This window comes from Micropterus salmoides, unplaced genomic scaffold (assembly GCF_014851395.1).
Source record: "Micropterus salmoides isolate LMB-PRFRI ecotype aquatic unplaced genomic scaffold, ASM1485139v1 Ms_hic_scaffold_21, whole genome shotgun sequence".
Taxonomy (NCBI): domain Eukaryota; kingdom Metazoa; phylum Chordata; class Actinopteri; order Centrarchiformes; family Centrarchidae; genus Micropterus; species Micropterus salmoides.
The window spans coordinates 27431417-27444082 of NW_024041262.1; the positions used below are offsets into that span (position 1 = coordinate 27431417).

The 12666-nt window shown below is 47.7% G+C and overlaps 1 protein-coding gene across 1 annotated transcript; it reads right to left on the reverse strand.

Moving 5' to 3' along the window:
* Positions 1-7262: 7262 nt before the first annotated feature.
* Positions 7263-12666, reverse strand: LOC119915871 (SUN domain-containing protein 1-like). The gene is made up of 11 exons (XM_038735667.1): positions 12488-12666; positions 11550-11804; positions 10948-11040; positions 10806-10873; positions 10433-10670; positions 10036-10335; positions 9219-9303; positions 8884-8999; positions 8628-8795; positions 8452-8544; positions 7263-8359 (listed from the first exon to the last, which is right to left on the reverse strand). Exons 1-11 carry the CDS (start codon positions 12632-12634, stop codon positions 8228-8230), a joined length of 1695 nt encoding a protein of 564 aa, XP_038591595.1. The 5' UTR covers positions 12635-12666; the 3' UTR covers positions 7263-8227.

The following is a 12666-nucleotide window of genomic DNA, read 5'->3' on the forward strand; positions in this document are numbered from 1 at the left end:
AATGTCAACACTCAAGTGTCTCACCCCACATGGTATCTGAATGTTCTCAGTCATCCAGGTCATGGTTTTCCAAGGAAGTTTAAATCAAGGGTAACTGGTTGAAGATACTCAAATACTTTTTTTACCTTTTATAATAGAGGCTTATTCAATTCTGACTGACCGGGAGTCCCAGCTATTTAACCTCTGTGGTGTCGTTATCATGGTGATGGATGTCGCTTGGTTTGTTAGTGCTCATGGCTGTGGGAACAACAGATGTTAGGGTCGTTGGAGTCACGCAAGGCAAAATGTTAAGTCTGTTCACTATCCCGGGAAGAGGTGAAGGACAGCATTGTAAGTGGGGAATAAGTGGTGTCACAAACCTCCTCCCTGTTGAGAGACAGTTTCTTCACTCCGGTGTAGATGGCCTCTTTCACTCCTATTTAACACCAAATGTCCTCCTTGTCCAGAATATGAACATTACTATTGGTAGTGTCACCTTGGTTCGAATCCTACCTCTCCGAGTGTTCCTACAATGTTTAGGGAGGGGGGCCCTGAGTCTCAGTGCCAGGGCCCCTCCTCTTCTCAGTTTACACCACCTCACTGGTGCAGATCATTCAATTGCATGGCTTCTCTTACCACTTCTACGCAGATGATACGCAACTCTACCTATCTTTCTCGCCAGATGACCCCACCGTTGCGGCGCGGATCACGGACTGTCTCTCACACATGTCTGCATGAATGAAGGCTCGTCACTAAGGCTGAAACGGTTCATCGATTAAAATCGATTCATAAAATGCTTCGACACAAATTCTTTGAATCGATGCTTCGTTTAGTCCATTTAACTATACAGCACAGTGTTTCACAGGGACAGTCATTACTGTCGCACATTGCGCTTACGCTGTGAACACGACGTGATTATGATGGCGCTGTTTGCAAAGTGGAGGAAGAGAGAAAACAGCGAGGGACGGAGAAGAAAGTGTCCAAAGTCTGGGATTATTTCAAGCTAAAGAAAACAACAACTCTGTAATGTTACCGTCCGTCCAGCTTAAAACAAAACTTATGTGGCCTCGGCAACAGCACGACGGCACCTTATCAGAAAGCCCCCAGTGTTCTGCCAGTGGACCACAGACAAGTAACAGCAACATTAGCATTTAACTGAAATCATGATTGATTGTTGAGTTGAAGCCAAAGTAAGCTGCAGTCCTCCGCTGAAAATGTGACCACGTGCGTTTGTTTGTTCTCCTTTTTGGGCCGCGAGTTGTGACCTCACAGTCAGGAGTTAACTGGGTGTCATGGAGCTGCACCTTTTAACGCACCTGCAGCTCTATCTGTAGCTCAGACAGTCCCTGCTACCTGCATGTGCTGATCCATCCTTTCACCCAGATTCTTTGTTTTTATAATTGCCATCTTTATAATAACACACACAAGCTGTTTTCGTGTGCAGGATCGCTCATTTCCTGTTTCACATTTCACGTGCGTTTTCTTGATAAAAGTGGTTTGGAAACTGGCGTCGGGTGCCATAGCTGTTGTCAGCTCCAGTAGTGTGTGGGACCCCCTGACATATGATGGCAAGTTGTGTGAACGGCACTGAAAGTTGTGTTGTCTGCACGAGTCTGTAGTATAACTTGCATAGCACTCGGGTGATGTTTGTGTTTGTAAAGCAGCTGTCTGGTCTGATTGCTGTATGATACACCTGGAATTTCCGAAAGGACTATTAAATATCTATCACCTATAAACATGCACAGCTGATCTGGTTACTGGGGGGGGGGAGCTGCCAAGCAAAAGTACTTCTTAAATGACACATTGATGAGTTGTTGAAATAATCTATAGAAGCTTTGAATACTAAAATCATCGTTACCTGCAGCCCTACTTGTCACCTACAGCTAACCTCCAAGACTGAACTCTTGGTCATTCCAGTCAAGCAGTCTGTCCACCATAACATCAAACTACAAATTGACTCCTATCAGGGCAGTGAGAAACTTGGGTGTCATGATTGATGACCAGCTGTCCTTTTCAGACTATGTTGCTGCTGTGCCGCTTTGCTCTATACAGCATAAGGAAAATCAGGCCCTACCTCACTCAGCACGCCACCCAGCTTCTGGTACAGGCCATGGTTATCTCTCGCATCGACTATTGCAATGCCCTCCTAGCAGGTCTTCCAGCTTGTGCGGTCAAACCCTTACAAATGGTTCAGAACGCAGAAGCGCGTCTGGTTTTTGATCAGCCCAAAAGGACTCATGTCACTCCATTACTCAGTGACCTCCACCGTGGCCCCCGAATCAAATTCAAGTCACTAATGCTGCATACAGAGTGACTACTGTGTCTGCCTAAGCTCCGTAATACGCATAAAGTTTACGTTCCTTCTCCGCCACTACGCTCCTCCAACGAACGCCGCCTGGCTCTGCCATCCCTTCACACAAAGCAATCTCAGTCCCGGCTATTCACATCTGTGAAACCATGATGGAACGAGCTACCACACGCCATCAGAGCAGGGGCGTCCCTCTCTAACTTCAAGAAGCTCTTGAAAACTCATCTCTTCCTAGAACACTTTCACTTATAACACCTCTAACTCCTAACCTCCAACATGCACTTCCTGTGCTCTTCTTCTATCCCCTTACAATTATCTTGTACTGATTGCACAATTTTTGTATTGATTGCACTTTTTTTCTTAACTCTTACTTCCTTCCCTAGGTATTTACCTCATTGGTGCCATTAGCTCTTAGAATTTATTGATTCCCTTACTATTATGTATTGTCAGTTGTAGATCTTGTGCTGTATTGATGCTCTGTTGATGCTTGTATGTTGTTCCTCAAATGTAAGTCGCTTTGGATAAAAGCGTCTGCCAAATGTAAATGTTTACTTACATATTTACTTACCACCCATTTGGTGTTCTTCTGAAACTTGTGGCTGTTTCCACAGAAAGGTCTAATTGGGTATCCACAGGCTTTATGTTCATCCTTCAGGAGTTTATGCTCCTTCCCTTGGGTTTGGGCACTTGTTGGTATGTTGTCAGCTCGGTGGTGCAGAGTTCTGAAGACCCCTAGAGGGTGGTGAGAGTTAAAGAGCAAATCCTGTGTGCTTTGGATTCTATATACCCCATGTGGAGGCTTCTGTCCTCTTCAAAGTGTACGGCACAGTCCAAGAAGGCCAAGCTGTTGCTGCTGACATCCTCTTGTGTGAACTTGATGTTACTGTCCATGGTCCACATATCTGTCTTGTAGTACCTGTGTCCTTACGGTTTCCACTGCCTTCAAGGTGGAGATTCATGTGAACAACATGGTGTCCTATGATGGGAGCTCCTTGTTCACATGTATCCCCAACATGGAGGCAGTAGAAACCGTAAGGACCCAACTGCTTAAAGACACACCCTGAACAACAGAACTAACCTCAGCGCAGACCAAAATTAAAACCCAAAGCAGTGGACAGTAACATCAAGTTCACACAAGAGTATGTCAGCAACAACATTTTGGCCTTTCTGGACTGTGCTGTACACACTGAAGAGGACAGGAAACCCACACACAGACTAATACTTAGTCCTTGACTATCACCACCCTCTGCATAGGATAGGGGTCATCAGAACTCTGCACCACCGAGCTGACAACATAATTATTGTTAATGGAATTAATGGTTTGGAAATATGTATACATACACAAATAAAGATTCTCTCTCTCTCTCTCTCCAGACTCTGTGAGGCTGGTGAACGGGACTGGTCTGTGTTCAGGCAGACTGGAGGTGAAGTCTAACCAGTCTAACCAGTATAACCAGAGGTGGTCCTCAGTGTGTGAAGCTGACTTTGACCAGCAGGATGCAGAGGTGGTCTGTAGGGAGCTCGGCTGTGGGGCTCCTTCAGTCCTCCAGGGGGCGCTCTATGGAGAAGTGGAGGCTCCGATGTGGACCAAAGAGTTCCAGTGTGGAGGTAATGAGTCTGCTCTCCTGGACTGTAGAAGCTCAGGCTCAGCTAGAAACACCTGCTCACCTGGAAAAGCTGTTGGACTCACCTGCTCAGGTAGAAGAGGAGCTGCAGCTTTGATTTGCTTCATTTCTCTTCTGATGAAACTCACTTTAATGTTTTACTGATGACTCTCTGGTTTCTGTTCAGAGCCTGATGATGTCAGGTTGGTGGGAGGAGCCAGTCGCTGTGCAGGAACACTGGAGGTGAAACAGGGAGACTGGAGACCAGTTTATGGCTCTAACTGGATCCTGAAGTCAGCAGCTGCAGTCTGTAGAGAGCTGGATTGTGGATCTGCTGTTTCAACACGAAGCAGAGAGGACTCCTCAGACAGACCTGGATGGGAGATCAGCTCTGACTGTGTTGAGTCTGGATTTGCTCTGAGGGAGTGTGTGTCATCAGGTTCCTCTTCCGCCATCATGGAGATCACCTGCTCAGGTAGGACCATCAGTCACAGTGACAGTCTGTGGTAAAGTTATCTGGGATAAAGCTTCCTGAAGGGTAGAGAGGTGGACCTGCTCCTGGACGCTCACTACTTTAAACTGTGGCCCCTTCAAGCAGCCTGCTGTAGTTCCATGTATAGATGTTGATGTTAACACTCACCTGTTTCATTTCAGCCAGACAGGTGCATTAAGGAGAGAGCCAGCAGGCTGTAAATCATCTTTCTATCAGTACACAGAGAGGATCAGAGCAGCTCGCTCTGTAAGAACAGAATCAGAGAGTTACATGCTGAAGTGATTTTAGGGGATTTAACGTCACTGAAGTTCATGTTGTACCCATGATGTCATGTGATCTGACGTGATGCGTTTCATCAGATCCAGCAGTTGTTATCTCCAGACTGGTGGTCCTGCCGCTGTTGTTCATCGCTGCCATCTGTTTCATCCATAAGGTACGTACACATCTCTGTTGATCAGAGGACTGGCTGCTCAGCTTCTGAACATTGAACTGAAGAGAGCAGTGATGCAGCGACTCATATCTGTGTGCTGCCATGTCTCTCCAGGCCACCAGGGGGCAGAAGCCAGACCCACAGGAGAACGTGGAGCTGGATTAGCATAACCTCTGTGTTTGCAGAGCTGAAGGACTGACAGACCAGAGTGATGGTTCCCAGTTTTAACAAAAGGGGGTCAGAGGCTGAGCTATAACGATGGGAGTATCACATGGCTCAGCCTCTGTGGGAAAGCTCATGGCTTCCATCCTGATCACAGAACCGTGGGCCAGCTCTGAACCCCTGTAAGGACACTGGAGGCGTCCACCAATCTACATGGGCTTTGGTCCGTCTCTTGCTCTCCCGTCTGTGATTATTAATGAATCCGTCTTAAGAGTGTCTTGATTGAACAGGCCAACATATGATATTCAGCTCCCTCATTTATGATTAGACACGGTGATCCTTGTCAGCATATCCTTTATTCAACTATGCATCACAGTATATATCTTGCCTGGCTGTTTATTATATGTGCAAATATTATAAATAAATGATCATATCTGACAGAAGATGTTATGACTCTTTAATGTGTGTACATCTTTTTAATATGAGAGTCATCTGTAAAGATTCTCAGTCATCTAGGTCATAGTTTGTAGTTAAAATTAGGTTGAAGATACTCGAAGACACCTCTCATAAGGAGATATGTTCTGAATGACTGGTAGAGTCCAAGCTAATTAACCTCTGTTGGGTTGTTATCAGTCTCTGGTTTCTGTTGCTTGGCCAACACGAGTCCCATTTAGTCCAGACCGGAGCTTGAGGAGCGGCCTTCAGTCAGAGCCGGGCCTACATGGCTTCTATCCCGGCTTTCTTCATAACAGCTGTTGTTACAACAGCCAGAAGCTCTAACGAACCCGCGCTATCGATCATCTTGACAACGACCCCACCAAAGGCTAAAGAGGTGGTATTCTGCTTTTCCCCTCTCTTTTATTGAGTTATATTCCTTTTTTGTGCTGTAACAGGTTTGTAAAGTGAAAAGGTTCCCATCTCTCACAGAAAACTCTGCTCTGAACTGAAAACCGCTTGTTTGTAGTCCAGCCTTTACTTCCGCTTTCTTGTGATGTCACAAGAAAATACTTGTCATAACGCTCGCCGAGCGGCGACTCCGACACGCCCCAGAAACAGCGAGCTGCAGCTCACAGCTCTCCTCTCCCTTCCAAACACTAGCTACCCTCCAGGCAGTCAGTGGACATAAAGTTGTTCCTGTGATGTAGAGACAGAGCTCAGTTAAAACTTTATGGATACAGATTAATAACTCACCGCTCTGAAACTCTCGCTCCAGTCCGTGTTGCCAAGCTGGTCGGCAACACGTACGGCTGAACCCGAGCCGTTTACCGGCTTCTCGCCGACCCGCCCTTCTCTGCTTCTGATTGGCTAGTAGTCCTTAACTAGGAACTGAGCATGTGCAACTCCCAACAAAGATCATTTAGAGACAAGATGCATCACTCCATAGCTAAAACGAAGCCTTCAACACAGAAAAGAGGAGCTGCAGCAATGTGCAGTAGAACAAAAATATAACCATGTAAACCTGCTCTGGTACAAACTCTAAATAAGATGAGGAACCTGAACATGAGCAGAATACCACCTCTTTAAATTAGAGTTTCTCTCAGATGACAAATGAAAAAGTCTTCAAGTATCTTCAACCAAGTCCAGTTGCCCTTCATGTCAACCTTCCTTAGATAATGTCCTTCAAGTTCCAAGTAGAAAAGAGTCTGCAAACGTAGACGTAACGTTTTGTTAGCTGTGAATACTGTTCACAAAACATTCATTAAATCAGATGTGATCTGACTGCCTAGGTTTATTTTCATTAGATTAATTTCAAGTTGTTTTACCTTGAACGTCCTGCATCGGTGGTTTTCAGCTGGACTAGCGACCAGGCTCTATGGGCGGCGGTTTCTCTGTAGGTCAGTCACTTTCCATTCGTGGCTTCTCCCAACCCCGATTTCTGTCCTCTCCTCGCCTCATAGCTCCTCTCAGTGGGTGGAGGGAGAGAGGCTATATTCTTTTCTTTAAGATGAGAACTGCTATTCATGATGCTCAGCACCTCATCTGTCAAATGTGCATCACATAACTTGGCAGCTGATGTCACAACACACTGTAACGTGGACACTTTAATAGAGACAAAGGGCGGCTGCTGACACAGACTTTAGGAAGACATTCGTCTGATTCAGCTCTGCATGTTGGGAACTCTTCACTCTTCTGACTTGGCTGAACACCACAAAGGGAAAGAAGTGAACTTGTTCCTTGGTTCACGGCCAAAGATTTCAAAGTAAGGTTCACCAGATAATCCTGCTGACAGAAAAACTGACCCAGCTGAAACAAAACAAAGCTTGGTAGATATTCAGACGCGAGCCCTTTCAATAAAAACTTAAAATTTCACGTCTTTATTACGTCCAGCTTCAAATCACATACAAAAACATACATTAGTCAGAATCCTTAATAAAATTAAATCTTCCATTAACCTGAAGACAAAATAAATAAAACAGAAACATAAGTGCAGTCGAGGCCTTTGGTGCAAATCTATTCCTTCTTCTTCTAAAACTTCCTGAGAAAGATGTTTTTTGTGAAAGTTACATTACGGTCAGTGCTGCAGCTGTGAGCGGGACCAAATACTCACACATGGGGGACATTTGGCAGGTTTTAGGTCATAATGGATCGTATTAACCCCCCTCCTCTCCTGAGGCCATTTCAGTGGATGTGCTGGGGCATAAAATCCACAGTTAAATATGATTTGGTCTTTAGTTTGAAACGCTTTGTGTTCCTCTATTGCGGCTCGGTAAGGATGCAGTGAATGTGGAAACACAAAGACAACATTTCTCTCTAAAAAGACCAAAACTCCGTTTGATTTGTGAATTCAAGCTGTCGAAGCTTCAGATTTATCTTCAGCTGAACTTTAAAAATGTGTTTAGAGATTTTGTCCCTTCACCAGGAGGGTCAGTTAGTTTCAGGACATTAATGGGAATAAAGAGTTGGAACATGTCCCGCTCTCGACAGCAATAATGTTCAGATAAAAAGAAAAGTGGGGCTCAAACATGAAGGAGCTTCAGCACAGAAAATACAAAACACTGATATAAAAATATTAACTATTGACAGAACATATAGACGTCACATCAAATCTGTCAGTGTTTCCTTTTTCCACAGGAAAACCAGACGCTCAGATCACATCTGGTCTGGAAGGAAGGAAGCGAGTTTATGGTCACTGGGGAGACTTGAGAGCAGCTGAAAGTGAAGCGTGCGGTTTCTCAGGCACAGTTAGCAGCAGGAGGCTGAAGCAGGAAACAGCAGACATGTTGCTCTGCCGTCTCCACGCCGTCTGTGGATTAAATACTCGTCTCTGGGGCGTCCTCAGGCGTCCCGTGCACCCTGAAGCGGTACATGCAGGTGTATTCCTGGTGACCCCAGTTGGACGACACCTGTAGCTCGATGATCTGGAAGGCTCGGTCGTTCTGCTCCTGCGCAGGACAAATTAAACGGATCATTTGGACGTGAAACACGAACTCACCGTCATCAGCGCGTAAACGAGCACTCTGCAGTCTTTACTCACAGCGACGGAGAAGGTCTGCAGAGCTTCTCCATCCTGGTCGTAGCTGTAAGAGCCCAGCAGCGTCCCTCTCTCCTGACTCTCATCATCCAGACCCTGGGGACAAAAACAAACAGCTGAACAGAAACCGAGCATCTTTCTGACGGGCCGGAGCTGCTGGCTGCGCCTCGCTCTCTTACGTAGACGCTGAAGTCTCGGGGGGCGCTGAGCAGCGTCCCGCTGGGTGCCAGGGCTTTGGGGATGTGCTCCAGGGAGAAGGCGGTGGGGACGATCTTCATGGAGAGGCGGATCACCAGGAAGCCCGCGGAGCCTCTGAAGGCCCAGCAGTTTCCTGGATGGACGTCCGGCTGCAGGAGGCCAGAGAGAGTTTCTGCATGATCACTTTCTCTTTGGTGGATTACAGTTTTAATTTAGCCGCCCGTACGACCTACGTACCTGGATGACGACCCGAGGAGACTGAGAGAAATACCAGAGGGGAACTCCGAACAGACTGAGCAGAGCCGCCTTCGTCTTGTACGTCTGTGAGCAGCGAGTGCTCAGGACGCTGCCCCCTGCAGGACGAGCACAGACACACACCCGTCAGGAACGGCTCACGGCGACACGTCACATCATAGTGCAGTCAAGATTTATGTCTTCAGTAGGAACCAATGGGCCGAGAGCCGGGAGCCGCGGACAGGAAGTCAGACTGACTGGCTGTTGGTTTGAGTCTGAGCATTATTCAGACAACATACTGATCCTGTTGCACCCGAATTATGAAGATCGTTTCTCACCTCCAGACTCCAGAGCGTAGTCGGCCAGGCCGGTCCGGTCCTGAGAAAACAGGCGCAGAGCGTTCTCCACGATCACACGGACGTCCTGGGAGAGACGAGAGAGGCGGATTAGAAACGACAAGAGTCTAAAATGTGACGACAGCCATCGTTAAAATAGAAAAATGGTCCCACTTCAAGCGAGCAGTCACATTTACAACAGGGAGAGAAGAGACCGAGCCAAAAGACTTAATGATGGTCGGTCTAGAAAAACCAGCCCCTCAGGACTGTAAGAGCTCTGGAACGCCACATGTAGGACAGAGGAAGCATGAACTAATAATAAAATAAAAGATCCACACTGACTCTTACCTGACTGCTCATTTCTTTCAGGTTTTTAACAGGGACTAATAAACACAAAGTATAAACGTGCCAGAATTAACCAAAAGGCCATTTGACCCCTGCTGTGCCGGGACAGATCGTGATCGTGAGGCTGAGCACGGAAACAACTTCACAAAATGATTCCACTAACACTTCTCTAAATCGCCGTTATGAGACGACAGGTTTTCCTGCCGACAGCAGTGACCTCGTTCACGACAGGTGTGACGGCGTGGACTGAAAAACGACTGACCACAGTTCTAGTTTACGGGGCAGGTTCTCCACCAGGTCCTGGTCTTTACCAAGAAACGGTCTGGAACAAAGTCCTTTCAGAGAGAACTGTTCATTTGTTTAGAGGCGCTGCTGCGGGGAAACGGCGTGCCTCGTTCTGTCCAAGGGGAATAAAGTTTTTAAATGCACTGACATGAGAGTGGCGTCACTCTGACCAGACCCCCAACACGCTCACCTCCGTGGTCACGGCGGCCCCAGCGGCCCCGGTGGCGTGCAGGACGGCCTCTCTGACCGTCTCCTCGCTGCGGCGCTGCTCCAGCTGCAGGCTGATGTTCTGCAGGATGCTGAGCTCCAGGGAGGCCAGCGACGCCTTCAGGTCGGCCCCGGTGACGTACTGCTGCGACAACCACCGGAGGAGAGACTCCGGGAGGCCCGCGTCGTCGTCCCCGGAGGCCCCGCCCCTCACCGCCAGCTGGTTGCCGTAGACCAGAGTACGAACCTCCTCACGGACCTGAGCGGACACGTGCGCTGAAATCTGACAGAGGACACGAGGGAAAGGTTTTCACAGCTGAAGCTGAGAGATTATTATTATCACGGTTGTGCAGCATTTGCTCGGCGCCGCTCAGCGTCACCTGCAGCTGTGACGGTCCAGCTGACGAGGCGAACCCTCGCCGCGTCTTCACTGTTACTGTAATAATAAGTGAGGTTTGCGTCTTCTCTCTCACCGTCTGCCGGATTCTGTCGAGCTGTTGGCCGTCGCCCTGACACTCTGACAGATCCTCAACGTGGTGCCGGACGTCCTCCAGAGCCGCCGCCAACCGCGCAACCTCCGCCAGCAAGGCATCATGGGACAGGCGGTCCACACCAACACTAGAGGAAGTTACAAGACAACAGATAGTTGAAGAGTTCCCTTCACAGAAGAAAGCAAAGTTGGACTGCTGCCTTTTATTTCTGCTCACATTTGGAAACTAAACTACAGCCGAGGACGAGGCCTTGGAAGGTTACCTGACGGCGGCTGGAAGTGTTGTTGGTGAGGTTGGGACTGCGGCAGCTTCATGTCTCCGCTGCACCTCCTGATGAAGAACAAAAAGTGTCCTGAAAGCGAACAAACACAACGGAGCGTCTGCTTTTATAAACCACACAGTACCTCTGTCTTTGCAGCCAGCGTCCGCAGCTGCAGCTCCAGCTGATCCAGACGAGACGTTTGGCTCTGCTGCTGCAACAGATCCTGCTGCCGAGTCTACGGGAACACAAACAGACTCCCATCATCCTCAGCGGCCTGTTCGAGCTTCAAGAGGGGGCGGTAAAAATCCAGGAAATAACAAAAAAGCCTCTTGGAGCGATGCCCTAAACCTAACAGGAAGTCGGCCATTTTGGATTTAATGGTCATTTTTGGCGATTTACACATTTTGTACTTTAACGAACTCCTCCTGGGCGTTTAGTCCGACCGACGTCAGATTTGTGCTGTGCAGTCTAAACACATTGACAATTAAAAGTTGTTACGTTAAGTGTTTCTGAAAAGCAGATATATCGAAATATTGAACGAGAATCTCAAATCATTATGGATCTTAAAAATCACGCTGTTCAATTTGCACTGAAACGTATTTGAATATAATGTTTCCCATAATAAATGATTGGTGAATAAATCAGGGGGCAACAAAGTCTGAGTCATCTTGAGATCCCTGCGATTTACTTTGAGACCCCACGTGGGTCCCGACCCTCACGTTAGGAACCAGAGATGTCCCTGACCTGGTCCCTGTGCAGTCTCTCCTCGTCCAGTTGTCTCCTGAGCTGGTCCAGCTGCCGGTCCAGCAGGCCGCTCAGCCAGGGCTCCAGTCCCTCGCCGTCGCCCTGGAGGTCAGCGTACAGCCGGGCCACCTCCCTGTGTCTCTGCTCAGCCCGCCGCCCTCCGGCCTCCACGCGCTCCCACAGCGCCGTCAGACTCTGCTCCAGGCGAACGAGCCGCACAGACTCCGCTGCCGCCTCCTCCTCCTCCTCTTCGTCCTGCGAAGCAGCAGACTTTAACCTTTTCATTAGAGTTATGGACCAAACAGTAAAACCCAGATTATAAGACACCAGATATGGAAAAGATATGAAACACTGCTGGGAAGTTTATCTGTAAAGCTGCTTTCAGCAACAAGGCGAGTCCAACAGCTTTACATAATTGTATTAATAATTTGTGTTTCGTTTCAGGGGGAGGAAAACGTTTGTGGGGATGGGAATAATTATTGTTGAATATATGAGTGTAACAGATGTAGATCCTCTTATCTAGTTAGGAAAATCAGTTTATTGTATTCTGAAAGCTGGTGGGAGGGGCTACTGGCTTTGGGCCTGGTTACGGAGGAGGTAACTAGTGACTTATTGAAGAACTCCCGTTTCCAAATGCTTGTGCTTATTTATTTTTTGTCGTTTGTTCTCAGTTTTCTCTCTTTACACAAGATATTTTCACTGTTTGCTCCTCGGAGGCCGGCGTAATAATAAAAATCACACACTATTTTTAGACTTCGGCTGCGTTTGGATGAGAGCCCGGCTACAAGCAGGAGCCAGGGAAGGATTTTACTTTTAACTGTCTTTTAGCTTTTAGAATAAATTAATAAATGTTGTACCTACTAAATAATCCAGACGAGCAGGATCTTTGTTTAGAATACAGAACGTATTAAAACGTACAGAAGCTTTATAACACTCACTTTAACAGCTGAACCGGGCGCCAGCGGTGCCTCCTCCCCTGACGGCGTTTCAGCCGGTGGAGGTTGGCTGTAGGTCAGCTCCACGTAGGGCTGCACCTCCCTTGACTCCTCCACGGCGCCCTCTGCCGATTGGCTCTGGGGGGACATGAAGCTGTAGATGGAGGACAGACCGGAGACGT

Bases quoted from the DNA above. Each gene is read 5' to 3' on its own strand.
- LOC119915871 (XM_038735667.1), bottom strand. From the start codon at position 12,634: ATGTCCCCCCAGAGCCAATCGGCAGAGGGCGCCGTGGAGGAGTCAAGG. The intron at 8,545-8,627 runs GTAAGAGAGCGA...TTTTGTCCCCAG, and splicing joins CCCGAGACTTCAGCGTCTAC to GGTCTGGATGATGAGAGTCA. The intron at 8,360-8,451 runs GTGAGTAAAGAC...TGTCCTGCGCAG, and splicing joins TGCAGACCTTCTCCGTCGCT to GAGCAGAACGACCGAGCCTT.